The 19,950-nt window shown below is 41.5% G+C and overlaps 1 protein-coding gene across 2 annotated transcripts in view; it reads right to left on the reverse strand.

Moving 5' to 3' along the window:
* The window catches only part of slco5a1 (solute carrier organic anion transporter family member 5A1), a 38,545-nt gene extending 29,923 nt beyond the window's left edge, over positions 1-8,622 (reverse strand). Inside the window, exons 1-2 of one of the 2 annotated variants that reach the window (XM_067578766.1) lie at positions 8,471-8,622; positions 6,502-7,978 (exon numbers count right to left, since the gene is read on the reverse strand). In XM_067578766.1, the coding sequence (XP_067434867.1) occupies positions 6,502-7,462 (961 nt within the window). In that variant the 5' untranslated portion in view covers positions 7,463-7,978; positions 8,471-8,622. Of the gene's footprint in view, positions 1-6,501; positions 7,979-8,198; positions 8,436-8,470 lie in introns of those variants that run through there. The other variant, XM_067578767.1, reaches the window with a different exon arrangement.
* Between the last annotated feature and the right edge of the window lie 11,328 nt (positions 8,623-19,950).

Raw genomic sequence — 19,950 nt, forward strand, 5'->3', positions numbered from 1 at the left:
AGTTTTTACTCATATTCTAAAAGAAATACTTTAATTTTCTTATTGAATGTTGCCCAAGTGTTCAAAACTATTTGGGTGCCCATGTGGAACACAGCACGACAGCACTATTTTTTTTTTCCAGATACCACAGCTTCTTTGTGCTACACTTATGTAAATGCCATTAACACTTCTCCCCGAAGCGACCCTCCCTCCCTCCTCCTCCATCTTTGCAGCACCGGGGTCAAGGAGAACAATAGCCAGTCCACCGCTCTGAGGGCACAACACTAGAATGGAGAATGATTTTTTTTTTTTTTTTTTCCATCTCCATAGCAAATCAACACTCCTAACAACACCCTAAAGGCTGAAACAACTTAGAGGGCGGTCTGAGCTGAGCAGATAAGATGGAGAAGAGGGAGAGAAGGGAATTCAGCCTGATATGGATGCACAAGCCGTCTCTGTACAGTGTATGTAACTCTTTGATCCAATGAAACTCGATGCAGGTCGGAGATATCAAACCATAAACTGCCGCTGCCTTTATTTATTTATTTATTTTTTTTAGAAATCCAATGCTTTATAGCAACAGTACCCTAAGTGCTGATAGCCATCACAGGACATTCTGAAATTCTGGTAACAGATAACATCTGGTAATTATTGACAACAACTCATTTCCTGACTGGACACAACAGGCAAAAGGAAGGACATGTTTCTCTTCATAATGCCGACTTGCTTAATCAGAGAAAATACACAGAGAGGCAGCAAGGTTTTGAGTGTTTTCAGCCGACACTGATGAAAAGTCAAAGGCTCTGAGTGAGAGCTGTACCGGAGGACATTTAAAGTTTTTTTTTTATTACTGTCAGTCATAAAATACAGAAATAAATGTGACAGCTTCGGGGAGATATTAACCGTATTAAATCTAGCCACCCTGTCAGAAAAAAGATAAAACAAGAAAAAAAAAACCACCACAATTTGCAAGTCCAGATGTAACATTAAGATGTGCTAACAATTAGATGTGAATTTGTTTCCTTTGGGAATGAGCCGCTGCAATTTGTCCAAATTGACAGACGCTGCTCAGGTAATCATGTAATGCCCAAGGCGTCCAATAATTAAGATTCACAGCTTCGTGGGTGGGGGGTGGAGGTGTCTGTGGCCCACAGTTCTTTGCAGTTACCATATTACATCCAACCAAACACACAGACCACTCAGCCATTAAATTAATTACACTGAAAATCAGAATCATTTTGCTCTACAAGCCAGTTCATAATGTTCAAAAGCCCCAAACTGTGCGAGAAATAACAATCCCAAATTGTTTCTAGGAGGTGACAATAAAACCACTTCAAAGCTATTTTGGGACGTTATTTAATTTTAACCTAAGCCAACAAGAGCCAGGGATCAAGGAGGATTTGGTGGAACAAAAATGGACCAAAGAGCCAACAAGAACAAAGAAAAAATGTCAGTTTTTTTTCCACCCGCATAGCTGAAAACAAAAGGTTTCTCAGTGTTCCTGCTATCACAAAAAACCTCTTGTGGCATTTCCCCAGGAACCTTCCCACACTGTCAAAACAACCGGATCGCAACGCTGAAAAACGGCCAGCAGTCATCGGCCAATGAGGTTGAGCAATGACTACACTACAGTTGTTGCTGTTAAGACCCCTGCCTCTGGAAACAAATGGACTCCCACACTTGCCTGAACTCTCTCTGCCTTATTCAATCACTCCTTCTCTTCCTAAAGAAACTGATTACGAAGAATATCGGAAGAATTGCAGTTTGGTAGAGACAAAAAAAAACAGAGATTTTGAGGCACAGAGTCATCAGTGACTCAGGATCAGCCACATAGAGGTCAGCGGTTCACAGGGGGGGTAGTAGTAGAAGTAGTCGGTGCTGGCAGCCCTTCAGTCTGCAGCTAAAAAGGTCGCCTGCTGCTGAGTAACCCTGAGGGCCAGTGTGGGCAACAGGACTGTGCGGAGGAAAAGGGGGCAGCGATATTTAAAACCTCCATGAGAATAAGCCAAAGGGACAGTGATGAAACAGGACAAGCCCTCTTTCTATATGTGTGCCAGCTTCTGATGGGGGCCAAACGTGTACCCTAACCAATCCTGAAATGTGATCTGTCAGCCTGGAGGGGCAAGGGAGCAGCAGGGAGAAGGCAGGACCGCTGGGGGACCAGAGTGTGTTTGCTTCTCTGTGTGTGTGTGTGTGTGCACAATCTGCATTTGCTTTGGCTGCAGCTGAGCAGAACAGGACACACAATTTAATGAAATTGACTGAGTGAGCACAGAAAGTGACGTGCCAGGGCCGTGTCTGATAATCCTGAATCGCAGAAAATACAAACACAGAGAGGTTTGACTGTAACCTGACTGTTCATTTCTGCTTCTCCCCCCCCCCCCCTTTAATCTGCAGAGGACACACACACACGCACACAAAACACACTTCAGGAGAGCGACTGAGAGCAACTGTTCTTTCTAAATTTGTCGGGGGAGTGCAGAGAACACACCCCTTGTGCTTTTTGAGAGCATGTGAGTGCGTGTGTATCAGAGAGTGCAGACAAGACCAGTGTTCAGGCTGTCCCTGCGGGTGTTTAAGCTCCTCTCTTCCTAAACTGGGCACCACCTCTTTGATAAATAAACAGTCCTCTACAGTCTCACTGTGTCAAGCAGAGGCTACATCAGATGCCCATGGTTTTCTCATGAATGTCATTTGTGTTTTCATGAGTAACATTAATTATGCACAAGCACCAATATGTTAGTTTCAGAGTCTTCTGCGCCGCAAACTAGTTAATGCAGAGGCAGCGGGGCTCTTTCGGCCAGGAGGAATCAATTAACCTTATCCTGCATGTTGAAAGGGTGGATATATGCATCTTTGCATGCAGAGAAGCTGCAAAGTCTAGACAAGAAAAGGCTACAAAAGAACAATAGCGCATAAACACAAGGTTGCGATAACAGTGGAAATAATAGGTGTACTTTCGCTGCAAGCTCAGTTTATACACATGCTCTGAAAGCCATGCGATGTGGACATGCAGACAGCAATCTAATCGAACCTGACCTCCCCATTCATCCCACGTCAATAACAGCTTCTCTGCATCATTAGCTTGTAAATCACTTGAAAGAAAGACGAGGACATCAGAAGAAAAGAAAAAAAAAAAAAAAAAAGAACTGCTTCATCTGATCACTGGAGGTCACAGGTCTGTCCAAAGCGTGCAATGTATCAAAAATTCAATGAGGAGAAACTAAATTATTGATCACTTAGGTGTATGGGTCATTGTTTCGCCAAATCAGATGGAGATGGTGACAGATAGAGATTGGAGACATTCATAAATAACAACAGAACAAGAACAAAAGGTTAACAGTGTTTCATATAAGTCCTTTTTTTTTTTTCTCCAGTTTAAAGCTCGTCTAACGCAACCAGCCACCTTCACACAAGACGGATTGGCTTCTCGGAGGAGGGCACAGGCAAACGTTCACCATAGTAACGTCAAGAATGGTATGCTGTAAATCTGTCAGAGCAGAAAGGGAGAAAAGACTAAAGGAAAGAGGTAGAAAATGCGCACACAGCTGCATTTTCAGCACTAAATCCACCAGTTCTTTTCTTTATACTCTCTAACAGGACTACTGTAAAGTCTGAAAATCTTAAGAGGTTTCACCATTTGTTCACACAGTAGAGTAAAAAAGAGGTTAGGTTCTGATATCGTGCCTGTTACATTACCATAGTGACGTTGGGGCCAGGGCTGGGAAATGGGGTGACGGGTCAGAGGGAATGCCCTACTGTGTATGCATGCGTACACAAAGATAACATCCTGACAAAAAGACACACACACACACACACTCTTTCTCGCTCTCCAAGGGCGCTAGAAGTACCCCTCAGTGTAAACCACATTGTCCTACAAAAGCGAGCAACTCCTCCCCTCTGAGCCAGTGCAAATTGAGATGGGGTTTACGTTAATGGGTTCGGAGGAAAACCACCTCAAGGTAGGGTTTAGAGGGAGTTCCCTTCCTCAAGATATGGGTAGCCTATATCTCCACAAATTTAAATTGTGATAGAGTATTGAAATGAGTTTGAGGATTTCTGGGTAAACGGGGTAAGTCATATGCCTCTCATTCCATTTTTTCCTGTTTGCAGAGGGAAGAGGGATGGTTAAATGTGTTTTTTTTAAAAAAGTATGTATGTAGGAGTGTGTATTTTCAGAGCTCGTAACAGGTGAACTAATGAATTCTGGTATCTGTGGGTGGAATGTACTCAAAATCAAGATAATACATGACAAGCAGCACTGACTGCCTCACCTGTGACTAATTCATGCACCAAATACCACAACATGATAAAAATGCACTCAAAACACCTGGATAATATAACTGAAACTCGGTTACCATGGTTATTTTGACTATCTGAAATGCAAATCAAAGACATTTTCCCCCCACTTATCTGCTCCCTCTGACATGTCAGAACATGTCTGTTTTTCCAAAGAAGGCTTTGCTGGAACAAACAGATTATCCCTCTATGGGTTGTCTGAAAATAGTCATCAAGGTCAACGTGGCGAGCGTCTCGTGCCACAGCTGCTTTTGATGGTTATCTGCGAGAGGAGATATCTCAACTGTGACTACTCATGGCATTATGAGCCATTATGCTTTTTCCTCTGAGGTGCCCTGCCAAGGTGAAGGGGAAAGCAAGTCCGTGTTTGGGGTTGTTTTTTCCCTGGTTTTTTTCTGGCTGGTTCAATAGCTATGCTGCATTGGCTCCCTGTGATGCAGCGATGTGATCAATACTGGGTCTCAGGGGCAGTGGAGCAGGCAGCGAGAGGAGGACTCGACTGTGAATATGCTCCATAGCCTGTGTAATGTTGTGATGAAGGGCTGGTGTCAGCGCTGTGGCTAATGCTGTGCAACCATCTCAGTGGTGTTTTTCATCCAACAGGGTATGCATTCCCCCCCTCACACAAATAAACACAAACACAAGAACTGAAATAATATCTCTCAGACCTTGCTACTCTTTTTTTTTTTTTTTTTTTACTTTAATTTAATCTATATTATTGTAAATTTGCTTTTTTTTTTTACCTGATGTGCATGTACCCTGTGTTTGTGCAAATGGTAATGAAGTCTCTTGAATCTTGAATGATAATAAGGCTACAACTTGCGATTATTTTTGTTATCTATTAATAGAATAGTTGCTTTGTCTTTAAAATGTCAGAAAATGTTGAAAAATGTCAATCACTGTTACCCAAAGCCCAAAATGCAACCTAAAATGTCTTGTTTTGTCCTGACTGACACTCCACAACCCAAAGACATTCAGTTTACTATCATAGAGGACTCAAAAAAAGAAGAAAACATTCACATTTAAGAAGCTGGAACCAGAGAATTTTGTCACTTTTTCTTTAAAAAATTACTTTTTCTGTCATTGTTGCAGCTCTAAATGATCACTCAAAAATATAAATCAATACACTGATGATGAAAATAATCAGTTGCAGCCCTACACAGAGGTCAGTGGGACAATGACCATCTGTGTGCACCAGATTGAGGGGTGCCCCATGTCCCAATAACCCAACTACAGTGCACAGACACATAGGAGGATTACTTCTGCAATCATGAACTCCTCTAGGAGCTATGTAGAATATGTGGTATGTATGTACAGCCGATCACTCGGGGCCAGCAAAGCCCCGACATACCAGATAAATTACAGGATACCTGTATAGAAACGTCCACATGATTTAAGGAGGAATACGGTTCGCAATCTGCTCACACTCAAACACAGCAGAACCTGTCTTTTCTGGCTGGACATGGGAGTATGTTGTTTTACTGCTGCCAGCCTTTTGTGCACATCCAAAAACCTCAGGACACAGTGGTATTATGTGTGAGCGCGTGCACACACACACACAGTACTGGGCCATTAATCATAAGCAACCCAGTTCTGCTTCTCACCCCACACTCCTCTCTCATGTGCTTCTAGCCCAAGGTTGACTTTGCAGTGTCTGTATTTACTTCAGTGCGGTGCAGGGGTTGCATGCCGTGGAGATTAAATCAAAAGGACAGAGGGCTAGAGGGGATGAGTGCATTGTTGAACTCTGCTGGTATACACACATGCTCGCGGTAAACATCAGCAAGACCAAGCTAGTCTGAGGCTATCTTCTTCATGTATCAAAACGCAAACATCCAATCCATTTATAAAGGGAATGAAATCAGCTTGGATGATTGACACTAATTGTGTTACGAGACCACTAACTGTGTAACCCCAAGAGCTCTGAATGCTTCCAGTTACACCAGACTTGCATGGTTTGTACCGCGGAGCGAGACAAGTGAAATTGCTCAAGTCTAAAAAAAACAGTTTCTGTTCTGTATTTATTCAAATAAATTCAGCAAGTCTGGATTCGGTGAAATCCCCTAATTGCTTTTTATGTTGTAACATAATTCCATCACTTGTGTAAATATCAGTCATAACCAATAGAAATAAAATGGATTACAGGATGGAACTGATTTATTTTATCTGGCTACAGTGCTTACACACGTCATTAATCTGGCTTCCTGTTCCAGGTTGCCTTACCCAGGTAGAGAGATGCGTTTTCTTTCTTCACATTGTCATCCAGGTAGGTGGGCCCCAGGGTGTAGATTGGCGTAGACCCCATGCCCACGAGTATCTGGGCGCAGATGAACAGAGCCACATACAGATTGTGCTCATTGCCCTCCTGGTCGCGAGGGCACGACGCCACGTCGAGCAGCTCACGCCCGCTGTTGTTGCCGATGAGACAGAGGCCTTCGTGGCCCGCTGATGAGTTCATCTCCTGGATCTGGTAGGGTGGTGAGATGAAGTGGGGCAGGGAAAACAATGCTGCCCCTATAGCAATGACCACACCGCCCACAGCCAGCCAGCGTGGCCTCTGACCTCTGCCCCCAAAGTAGGAGATGAAGACGACCACCAGCAGGCTGCCGATGTCAAAGCAGCTGACCAGCAGGCCTGACTCAGAGCTGCGGAGGCTGTAGCGCTTCTCGATGGTGGTGATGACACTACTCAGGTAGCCCGAAACCATCAGGGACTGAATGAAGGTCAGGTAGCACATGCAGAACAGGAAGCAGCGAGAGTCCCTCAGGATGACCCGCACATACTTCCTGGCTGGGATGCGGATAAGGCGGGTGAGAGAGAAGCCGAGTTTTTTACCCCCGGAGCCTGCAGCCCTGTGGCCCTCCACAGGTAGAGAGCTGCTGAGCCCCACCATGCTGGAGACAGAGGGGGAGAAGTCTGTCCGGGAGGAGGGAGACTCTGCCTGGCTGGAGTCTGGGGTTTTTGGCTGGAGCTCGCTGCTCTCGTCCACAGCCACGCAGGTGTGAGCGGTGCTGACCAGCCGTGGCTCGGCAGCTTTGCGGTCCTGCTGACAGGGTCCATTCAGGATGGGTAAGCTTTTGGATTTGAAGCAGTTCTCTGTGTCCATGTACTGGTCCTGGAGCTCACGGATCTCCAGAGACTCTGACAGATCACTCCCCGTCTCATCATTGTCCGACGAAGTCATGGCGCAGCTGGGGACGCAGCTTCACTCGGCTCCTGGCTGTGCTGACAAGTCAGTCAGTATCTAGTGCCACATGAGGACACCGTGGAGCTGATGCAGGGCTGGGTGTTGGAGTAAAGACTGCCCTGCCAGAAAGACCGAGGCGGACTTAACCCCTCTAGTTATGAGCATGTTTTATTCCACATTGCTATTAACAGTAGCTCTGCTCTGTCACAAGAAACCTTTGTCACAACACAACATCAGGGCCAAATTATCCTAAAAGTAATAGTGGTATCTTGACTGTATACAGAAGATCACCTTTGTTAACTTAACACTTTAGAATATTGTCTATGAAGGGATTTGCTAACAATAAATAGCCTTGAAAAATGTGAAATCAATGACAAAAAGAAAAGGTGTTGTGTTTATGATGTTCCCCTAGGTTAGGATCCCATTCTGATGTTGATTTTATGGCTCTTTGTTAGATGGCAACCTTGCTTCATAGATTTTTTTGTTTCCTTTGTCCCATAGCTGTGCAGCATTCTAGGAAAAAAAGGAGAAAAACAGGAACACATTAACAAATATCGAGAATAAGTGCCACTTCCAAAGTGGATATATTTCTACATACAAAATGTAACCAATTTTACTTCTGGCAAAACTGTATGACCACTATGGGTTATACTGGCTACTTTATGTCGCTAAATTGCTAGACAGGACCAAATATCCCACCAAAAACAATAATTTACACAGACGAATAAACAACCTCATCGGTGTCAAACTGTCGCAGCGGGTAGGTAAAGCAAAAATAACACCCAGCGCTCTTTGTCAAACGAGGAATATATATATATCTAGAGAACAAAAGACCACGCTGTCCACAAACGTCTCAGTCATGACTTTGAAAAGAAATAAAATCCCGATACAGCACGAGACATTCCCAAAATGAAGCAGTGTTACGTCTCGATTAAAAACGGCGACAAATATGATTTGACATAACTTCTAGGAAAGGCTGGAGGTGCAGGAGGCGGTTGTACTCACACAGGACAGGGGGAGGTAGCCTGTTGTTCTCTATGGAGCGGCCACTCACTGAATGAAATGTGTTTGATGCGGATGGCTGCTGCTGCTGCTGTTGCTGCTGGTGGGTAATGCTGCCTCCAAGGGCGGTGGGAAATGTCAATGTTGAGAGTTCGTCGCTCCAAAAAAAGTGGTAAACAAGACTGGGAAAGCGTCTAAACTATACGTTGATATTAAAAAAACGATAAAATTGTGATATAATTGCCAATTACACAAGAGAATTATGTGATTAAATTCAATAATCAAGCACATTACCTTAGAAGCACTCCGTTCTTTGAATATTTTTTATCTTTTACAAACTGCCCCGAAGGAAACATGTTGCTGTTTTATATAACCTTGATTTGATGTGGGCCGTGTTATGGATATCGATGGTATGGCCTGTATGCCTCTCTTCTTTTATTTTTTCTCTTGTGTAGCTGTTACGTATTGTATTGTATTATTGTCTTGACCAGGACTCCCTGGAAGAAGAGATCCTGTATCTCAAAGGGACCTTCTTGGCTAAATAAAGAATGAATAAAATTAAAATAAAGGACAAAGAAACATATCGTTCACTATTTTGTCATACAACTACTAGCAGACACACGAAAACAGGACAATTCCTATCTGCAACTGTCAAGTTAAGAGACACAACACAAAATGAGGAGGCGACTTGAACGCAGCAAATCGTGGGGGTGAATTGTTTTTCCACACTTGACACCTTGGGACTTGTAGTTTCCTTCGTGAGTCTTTAACATGAGTTCATATCCCTGACGAAAAATGATGTGAAACAGCGTTGAGTAACAGCGACGCTACGACACACGTGGCACGCTTGATATGGATGCAAATGTTGCTGTATTCACACTTTCATTCATTAATCTCTTATACACAAACTGCAGGACTTCACGTACCAGCATGCTTGTCGGCCCATATGGTGGCTTGTTTAGTAGGCAACACTACGTCATCTGGACAGCTGGGACCCTTGCTGACCCAGCAGTGATTGACTGGTCACAGCCTCATATAGACAATGGGCCCTGTAGCCTATGTAGCACTCTATCTGACGCAATAAATTGTAATAAATACATGAAAAAAAAAAAGTTGACTGAAGCTTGTTTATTTCATCAAAATTAATGAACAATATTTCTATTTGGATGGGACATTTCCCCATATTGGAGGATTACAATGTATCCATTTTAAAAAGCTGACGCTTATTTTATGAAATATTATACAACAACAAATTATTATCACATATGTAAATAATGTTAATTAAATATATGAAAATTTGTCTTTTGAAAAGAAAAAGCATTAAAAACACATATATGGTAAAAAAAAAAAAAAAAAAAAAGATAGTGTATCGTATGAATAAAAGGTATTGATTCTGTGTTTTTAGAGTTGAATGGATGTGCTGACACAGAATAAGATGTTCCTTTTTGCAGAAAGAGGTGACTCCCAGCGCCTGTCAAAGGGATGGATGACTTTCCTCAAGGTCATTAATTCATTTCCTGGACTTGGTAGGCTGATCAATCCAGTCTTCCTCTTCTCCTCATTCTGCGCTGTGGTTCTTCCTCGGACCACAAGGAATAAGATTTGAATGAAGCCTAAATGACAAATCTCTGCTTCACATACCTACACTTGGTATGTGGTAGTAAATATCACATCAAATATAACATCACAAACACTCTTTTTTTTTAAAGTGACACACAAGCTTGGCTTACGCAACCCACCAGCTCCTCTGTGTCTGAGAGACAATGACTGTCTCTCAACAGACAATCAGAAGGATCAATGAGAAGTTTTTCATCTCTGTCTCTGGCTGTCAGCATGCTAATCAATACCACAGACCACCATGAACACACAACAGCATAAAGACATGAGAGGAATTGTTGAGCAGATAGAGGCATCGTATAATTCTGGCAGACATATTGTAACACATCTGCAATTTCTTATAGTAAGTGTAAGTAAAACTCTCTTTGTTTTCAGATTTTAGCCATGTTAGTGGCATGGCTCTAGGGAATGGCAATGTCGGTCTTTCTAGGTCTTATTGGTGAGAGACAACATGTTTAGATTAGAGAAAAGTCAAAACGGATTAATTTGTGTAACAGAAATACTTCTTTTATTGTGATCTTCTCATGACTCACTGAAACATTGAAAGCAACACATAGACAATTGACCAATATTCACTGGGACTGTTTCATTTTTGTACAAATGCAACTTTTTCCACCAGGATAATTTGAAAATTATCATAATCCCATAAAAAAATCCATACATTGTGGCTTTGACACCATAAAACCAATTGAAAACAGTTCAGATTCTCTAGTACAGATTTCAATCCCGTACTTCAATTTATATTTTATCAATTGCCGCAGGGAAGGTCTGGTTTTGCACCAGGTCAGGGTGCAGGACCATTAATTGAAAAGCAGAGGTAGGTAGATAGGGATTCAGTGACTGGCTCAAGGACACTATAGCCCCATATAGCCCACTATGTCCTATACTATACCCTGCCACTTATAGAATTTCTTATTAATGTTTTGTGATATATATACTGTCATATTACAGTTAATGTGCATATGTTTGGTGGTTGATATTGAGACAGACATGCAACAAGGGAGGAGAAAGAAGCCCCCAGTCCAAATCACACTGGGGACGATGCTGTTTCATGGTATGCAACACCACATACTCAGATGGTGTTGACACTATATAACTGGCATACTGAATATAAAGCATTTTGTACATATTCATGGTGCATAACAGATTTTTCTACCCTCCAAATGCCATTGATTTAGAGAAGATGTGGACATTATACTGTTAGCCCTGAGATGTTTATGTGAGCCCATGACCTTTCCTAAAACAGAGAGAGAGTGTGGAGACTTCACAGATGACAGGAGCAGCCTTTACCAAAGGTTAATGTGTTCATGCCTCCTCAGAAATGGCTTTAACAGCTTACAGTGCAGCTTCAGAAGAACTTGGCTTGAATGCCACTCACCAGCAGAAGAACAAAACATCTGTCTTCAGTGCAGAAAAAAACAAACAGAAAACTTCCCATGTGAACGAGTGAAGCAGTACAATAGAGGCTGAACAAGCATGCCTGCATTTTTAAAAGGGGGTTCACTACAAAGCTTTTCTTTATATCTGAATGTTTCCCACGATCATTGCCAACAATTATTGCTATTGTATATTGCATTTCTCATAAACCAAGCAATAAAATACACAGCCTATTATCAGAGCAACTGGGTGCTTGCATGAAGTATAATTCATCTGCAGTTATTCACCACAGCTGTTTATAGGGGTCAGAAATCAAACCTATTCAAAATATCGATATTGTTTTGCAATATTCAGACCAGTGTTATGCAGAAGTTTATTATGTTTATTGGCAGCACAGACAGTGATAACTGTTTATAGTCAAAGGAGACAACTCCACTGTAAATACTTAGAGAAAACAAAACTCAAGTCTCTCTAGAATATGGTGTTTTGGATGTTACACTGGAGGTTGTTTATGTGTTAATATACAGTATGTGATGAAACAGGGTATTGATTCCAAAACTGAAGACTTGTTCCACAGAGTGGAGAAATACAATACTACCCTCTAGTGCACAATACAATACAATGAAAGCAGGATCTCCACTCTTGCATTTTTAAAGATGACCAATAGATGGTGCTTCGTCCTCAAGATTCTCAGCATGAGACAGAAGTCTGATGTTAGGAAACATCAACAGGTTTGTGAAGTGACTGCTTGAAAATGAGGGAAAAGAAGTTTGATTTACAAACACTATTTTCTCAGATACACAAGGTTGCAAGTTAAATATGATGACTGATATATCATTTGTTATAGTTGACTTTTTCATTGATCTGATCTTTTTTTTTTTAAAGGAGCACTCCACCAATTTTACACATGAAGCTCAATTCACTTGCCATGAGGAGTACTACTGAGTAGTACACTGTATAATGTCTTCTGTGGCTCTGAATTTCAAATCAAGTTATCCCAGGTTTGGGCTGGAGAATTCAAAATTGTAACGGAGTGCTTGTATTAAAAACTGGAAACCTGGAATTTGAAACGTAGGCATTTAACTGACATTGAGGATTTAGCGAAGATGCTACTTAGTTGCATTATGGAAATTGTTGGATCCAACATTTTAAAATCATACTAGGGACTAAAAGTCAGGATATTTTGGCCTCTGCTGCATCAGTTTTAACGATTCTATTGTTTACATATCTCTAATAAGTCACAGCAGTAACCATTTAAAGCAAGTAATCAAGTAAAATCCTTCCCAACTGCTTTAGTACATCATTTTCTTTCATTTTAATAAAATATAAAAGCCAGACAAGTTAAATTGGAGATGAAACCTGGAATTGTTAGTATTAGTATACAGACATTTTGTCACCTCAGCATTACATGTTATTTAACACCCAGTGATACTCAGTATGCCTTTGACTTGCTTGTTACAAATACAGTGTGCCAGTCAGTTGATAGTGATGACATCATCATCATCATCATCATTATCATCATCATCATCATCTGCAGCCTGGCCCGACACTTCCCATGGCCTTGGGTCTGTCTCCCCCTGCTCCATCCCACACTCTTCCTGTTAACCATCCCAACTTTATTGACATTACAGGAATCACTAATGAAACTGTCTGCCCGTGGAGCTATTAAAGGAAATCATGCAGACGCACAAACTTACACAGACATGTGTGTTCATAAATTTGCAGTACGCTCCTATCCCTCCCCCCACTGTTGACATCTACACACACAGCAGCCTCTTCCTGTATGTAGCCTTGGATATCATGTCCACCGTGTAACATACGGGAAAATGCAATGTTGACAGACACTGAGGTGTGTGCATCTGTAACTGGAAGTCAGGGCTGCTTATAGGAATACAGGGACTCCTGAGAAAATGTGATCGCGGCCTCAAATGAAGGCATAATTGACAAAATTTTATCTTATAGCTTCTCAACTCATTGCTATTTTTGGATCATTTTCTGAAAAGATCTGAAGGAAACAATCCAATTGTTGCTGACTATTGCGTGGTTTCATCAGCTAATGGCTTTACAACAGCACTCAGAGATATAGGAGGACTCTATGCCTGAACTATAACCCTCTGTGGTACTGTTTTACCACATTCTGCTTACAGGAAAGGCACCCTTTTAAATTAGCCGCGCTCTTTGTGCTGCTTTCTAAGGTGAACATTCTTGTGTTGTGGACAGACTCCCTGGTCTGTAGTCAGGACTACTCCCCAAATTAGTTTACCCATTCAGAGGGGCTTGCAACTGGAAACTTTGCAACCCTGAGAGCGACTGATGCATATGAATAAGGCAAGCAGATCAGGACAGAAGGGTGGTGTAGTAATTGTGTTAAAAAGTGCAAGGGCCCCAAAATAAAGACCCCCAGTATAAGCCTGTGGAGGCCCCCTCACTGTGCAGAGCAATCCCAGCAGATTGGGCTCCATGCTTATGCTAAAGTCTTCACCCCCTCCTCACAACCCATCACATCCAATAGCCTGTTTGGTAGACCAGGTGACCCAGTGAGTGGACTTACACAGGTCTCTCCATGACAAAAGCGGGCTGAATGTTCCTTTCCTAATAAATCATGAGGACATTAACAAAAGTGCCTCGCTAAGAAAAGAGCACAACAGCTCCCTTCCCTGTAGGGATCTTTAACATTTAACACATGGCTTTGATTAGCAAAGATAACCACACAGTGATAGCTGAGAATTCTCCCCTGCTGAGGGATGCATTGGAAAACATTTGACTAAAAAAATTAAATCCCACCTGATCATAGATTACTGTAATGCTGCTAATTTTCATTGAATAAACCTCATTAGATGCTTGATCAATAAAATACAGCAAAGTGTAAAATGTGTTAAATAGTCAGAGGCAACAACATTTTTAAAAACTGAACCAGCTTCTCCATGAAAACTTATTTATCTAATTTCAGTTTCTACATAAATACATCAGTCAATTACACACATCTGCAATCTTAGTTTGATGTGTTACTGTAATTATACTAAATGTAAATGAATGACTGAAGCATATGTGAGTTAAGTTATTATATTTCACATTAGTCTTATTATTTTCAATTACATTATTTCACTTCTTTGCTATCGATTCTGAACTTTTTCTTTTACTAGAAAACATAATAAGGAATGCATGAAAAACACATATAGCAATGCTTGTCAGTTTTATTGAGAAAAAAAGTGGATTTTAATGACACAGCATGCAAGGAAATCATTTTAATGTATGGTGTTTAAAAGATAGCACCTGATGGGGGAAGATGGGGGACTAGGCTGATTGCATGAGTTGGAAAAAGCAATTTAACTGCATACTCTGCAACTGAGCATAGGCTCAGAAGAGACCCAGAGTTTACTGTAAACACAGGGCTGTTTCAAGCCCTCCTCAATTCCCCTTAACACATATGGAAATGGCCAATACCTTTAGGGCTTTGTCCCCCTCCAAGAGCATCCACACAGCCCTCACAATGTTAAAGAAGGGACTGCCAAACATTTCATATTCATGGGACACAATTACCTCCATATGAATGGAATAATTGCTCTTTAGGAGGCTTAAGCTTCCAACTCAAGTATGTGTGCGTTTTTCAGGCCCTTGGGCTAAGGTGATCACCATCAGCCACCTAATCAGAAGGTCTGCTCTATCATCTGTTAGAGGGAAGGAAAGTTTACCTGATGTATCGGCCTCTGTGCACAAATCTGTAACTGTAGGTCTGAGTATGCTGTACTGTCTGTATATGTGTGTGTGGGTCTGTCAAGGATTGTTTTATATGTGCATGAAGCAAGTCAGACTGCTTATCTGATGCCTACCAGCTGAAAAGAAATGCTAGTGTAAACTGTCTGCAGTACTGTTTCTTTTTGTTTTGAAAAGGAAGCATGATTGCTGGAGATAGCAGTGAATGAATTTAATTTCCCTTGCTGGCTATTCATTAACAAACCTCATACATTTAGGACACAGATCTATAAAATTAAAAAGAAAGGGGTGAGATAACAGCAGCATTGTCATTCCATCATCTTTGTAGAGAAAGAGAAATTCCTTTTGAGATTCCTTTTGACGTTTTATAAGTGGAATCAAATCAATCCCTCTATGTCCTACTACTGAGCCAGAAATTATTTTTTGGACAGTTTGTCATAATGAAAACATGGATGAAAATCATTAAACTGTGGTGTCTGTCACTTCATTTCCTCTGAACAGGGTGAGTCCTGCTTGGATGAATCTAAAGGAAAATCTCTTTCCTATTGTTGTCATACCACACATCAGCTCCTCTGCTCCTCAGAAGCCAGAGGTACTTGAGCGTGTGCCTTCTTAACCCCTGAGGAGGATCCTTCTGCCCAGCTCATCCCACTAATTACCTCCTAGCTATACTGTAAATGGGCCACTCCTGATAATCAGCCTAAACTGGGAGGAAGGCTGGATAGAAGCTCAGACAGAGGGAGATGGATGGACAGGGGATGAAAGGGACAGGGGTATTTCAGTAGATAGCACCTAATTAAACTGAGGCTGAGGCCAAAAGCCCTGGTTAGACTTGTAAAGTTGTGAGTTTCCTGATGACGTTATCCCAGATCAATCCCCAACTGAGCAGCTGATTTATATCTTAATTGTGTTTCTGCTTGTAGAGTTGGGAATCTCAGTATGCTCTGCCAGTAGTACAGCAACCACTTTTGCATTCTGGTTTCAGACTGTCAGCCCCTTCTAAAGAAACATGGTTTAAACTTGCAGAATTGTGCACTAATATTGTAAAATGGAAGCAGGTTAGGGAATTTTAACAGTAGTTGAGAGTGTGTGGCCGTGGGGTTTTCTTTTTTTTCTCATTAATTTTTTATTGCAACACCAGCAAATAATAGACAGAACAACAGGTTGCTGAATACATTTTGATTATTATCCCAACTACCCCTCCCCCCTCCACCAACCATCAGGGTACTGATATCTACACAGACAGAGCATCCATATTTAGTCAGAAGATCATTTAAGTTAGGTATCAAATGTATCCACATTAAAATTGTGTTTGGTCACACATCATTGACTCTTACTGAGACAGTTCCAGGTAAGAAATGTCCAAAAAGTCTTGAAGCCAGTGAGTAGTTGAAATGCCATGAGGAAGTTTCCAACACTGGACTACAATCTTCTTAGCTGAAGTCAGGCCTGCCAGCCAGACTTTACAAGTGAGGGAAAGGTGGGACTCATCATTTAGAAGATATACAGCAGGGTTCACTGGTAACTGTACCCCTGTTAGATGTGCAAGGGGACTACTAACCTTTTCCCTAAATCCAAAAACTCCTGGACACTCCTATACACCACGAATAAAAGAGCCAACTTTTCCATGGGAGCAGAATGAGCAACAAGGGTCAGGTATCGGTCCCATTCGATGTCTAATTCTCAGTATGCTCTATGACAAAATTTCAAATGTATATACTGATGATTTGGGTTTGTCGAATCACCAGTAACATTACTCAAATCTAAGTCTTGTCCCAATTCTGATATGTCCCTATCCCAAGGTTTCATTCCTCATGTAGGCATATATTTCTGGGAGTTAAATTTATCATAGATATGTGACACTATCTGTTTTGGAGCACTCTGTACCCAACTTAAAATAGGATGGTCTTTTAAATCTGACCCCCAGGGAACCCTGTAGGCTGACCTTACTCTGAAGTAGAAGAAAAGAGAGTGTTTATTAATATTATATTGAGAGAGTAGTTCTTGAAAGTTAAAGATAGTGTTTGTCCCATTAATATCTTGAAGAGTTGTAATATGCACCATACACTTTTAAATTTTAGGAATTTTTCTGCTGCTCTAAATACCTGTAGCATATCAGATAAAATTGGACCATAATTTAAACCACCTTTTTTGGTTGACATATCTACAGTGAGAAAATCTTTTAATCTGATAGCGCTATTAGCTCGTTCCATATTTTTCCAAGATGAAACTGTATCCTCCTGCATCCAATAGCTGAGATTTCTTGATACAAATGCCCAGTGATACAGTTTAAAATCTGAATATGCTCACCCCCCCTTCTGACTTTGGCCCTGCGGTTTTCTGACTCATAATAGGGAACACATTTGTGCATGCACATTTACATGTGTACTGTGACATTTTAACAAAGCACTAGAAAAGACACAAAGTAAGTACAAACAGGCATTTGCCCCATTGTGGTGTGTTTTTTTTCAGGTGGTATGTGGAAGATTTGTTTTTGATTTTCTGTTTAGTAAACGGATTAAACTTTATTGTTTGAGTATTCTAATTGGATACAGCCAGTGAATTCTAAATAATACAACTCTAATGTGTTTCTGGGATACTTAAAGTCAACAACAAATCGCATGAACAGACCAAAACAAACACTGAATTGATCCTACTAAGTATTGTGTTGTCAAAGCCTGATATTGCTTATTTTTCGGTGCCATAGACCTCCCTGTTGTCCATAAACTATTAAAAACATGTCAATTTGCCTCACTGTTGCACTGGGTGACATGTTCCTTCAGTGCGCTGAACGTGGGCACTGTAGCTTATTATGAGTCAATCCCAAATACACTGTTTTCATGCTGTAAATACTCATTAATGCACCAGATCCACAGCTAACAGTCCCCAACAAACCGTTCACTCCTCTTTGAGTAACATTTGGTAAAAACTACAGTGCCCAGGTGTTTCAGGAAATTATTTAGCAGTTTAAGAAATTTAAAGTATGTATTTATGATTTGTGAAAGTTTTATGTCATTAGTAGGAAAGAATGGACTTGAGCGCCACAGACATAGTGGGGAAGTTTTAAGTATTGAGGGACAGATTGACATGTTTTTTTTGTTGTTTAATGTAATTAGTTGGTGATAAAAAAAATATAAAATACCAGCAGCCCTGTCTTTTAATTTTTAAGATAAAAAAATGTACAGTACTTTTTTTTTCTTGAGGTACTGTTATTGCTATAATGATCTATAGTAACAGAAATAGAGGAAATACAAAAGCAGAATCTTCCTCTTTCCCTGTTCTTCACTATTCTTCTGGATCATCCTGATCATCCCCCCCCCCCCCCCCCCCCCCCCCCACATCCACCTCTTACAGTCATCAGATTCTTGAGACACAGCTGCTAATAGATCAATGCCTTCTGCCCTGATCCATACGTCTGTATACACACACACATACACGCACATGCACACACAATGCAGCAGTGTTTGCACTGTAATTACTGCAACACTGTCTTTGTCTGGACAATAATCCGGGGGATCCATTGTTGGTCATACGTGCCTGCTCCTTCATTATTACCAATACTCAGCCTCCTCCTTGTCCCCCAAACCACCCCCAAAACCCCTCCAAAAGGCTGTCTCTCTTTCACCCCTCCTCCACCCCACACACAAGAGAAGTGTGCTGCACCACAAAGGGACTAAAAAGAGGCACAATTGGCCCTGTGACAGTAAGCCCCGGCGTGGGCCAGGAAGCATGCCGCACAATGGGACAAACTTTTATATGACGCTTTAATGCAAACACTGAAGTGTGCTGCCTCATGCCGCGGTGCTTATAGCCCGGCCACTCTCATCACAGGCCTTTGTGACCAAGAAACCAGCAGTCATTCATTTCATTTATTAGTTACCCATTAATTGGGGAGGCACAGTGTTACCATTGAGGCAATAAGGGAGACGGTGTTACACAGGATGGATGTAAAAAGAAAAAAATCATCAGTAGGCTGAACCTTTAATTGAATCCCATGCTAGTCATTCAGAGATTGCTCTGTCAATGATTATGTGGGAATCAATACAGTGAGGGCAATTGCTATGTGAGATGGGATGAACAAATTGGTGAGCCACTGGTGTTTTTTGCCATAAACAGCTTGGAGGAAAACCTTGTGTGTGCACTGATTTTAAGAAGCTAAAGAGCAAAACCACACAAACAATCTTACATTCAGAAACACACACACACACACACACACACACACACACACACAGCTTATTCAGCCCTTGTTTGTGCTGTTAAGCTGTGTCAAAGCACTTCAACAGGTTTCCACTGCTACTCTGTATTTGCACTGCAGGACCCACATTAATGATCGGCAGGCTTAAATAAACCCTCTGTGGTTGTTCCCTATCGATCAGGTGATCTGGCATCAGATAAGCTAACAGATCTATGAAGGACTCGTGCTGTAATTGAGTTGCTCTGTGGGAGTGTGTGTGTGTGTGTGTGTGCCCATTCAAGCACATGTGTTTACAGGCACATTGTGTATGCCCAAGGTATGTTCCTGAAGGATTATCAGCACCCGTTAGGCACATAGTGTTGCTTTTTTGCATGTGTTTCACACTGTCAACCCAAATGGGAGATGTGTTCCCTGTGCTAATTATGAGTTGTAAAGCAGGTTGTGATTGCGGTTGTTGGTTTGAGTCCCAAAGGGGGATCAGTATTCAGTCTGTCCACTGCGCTGTGTGATTAGAGAGACTGGGGAGAGGAGGAGGGTAAAATTTGGATTGAGATGCTGGACCAATTAATACAAAGACCAG

Source organism: Thunnus thynnus, chromosome 21 (genome assembly GCF_963924715.1).
Source record: "Thunnus thynnus chromosome 21, fThuThy2.1, whole genome shotgun sequence".
Classification (NCBI taxonomy): Eukaryota; Metazoa; Chordata; class Actinopteri; order Scombriformes; family Scombridae; genus Thunnus; species Thunnus thynnus.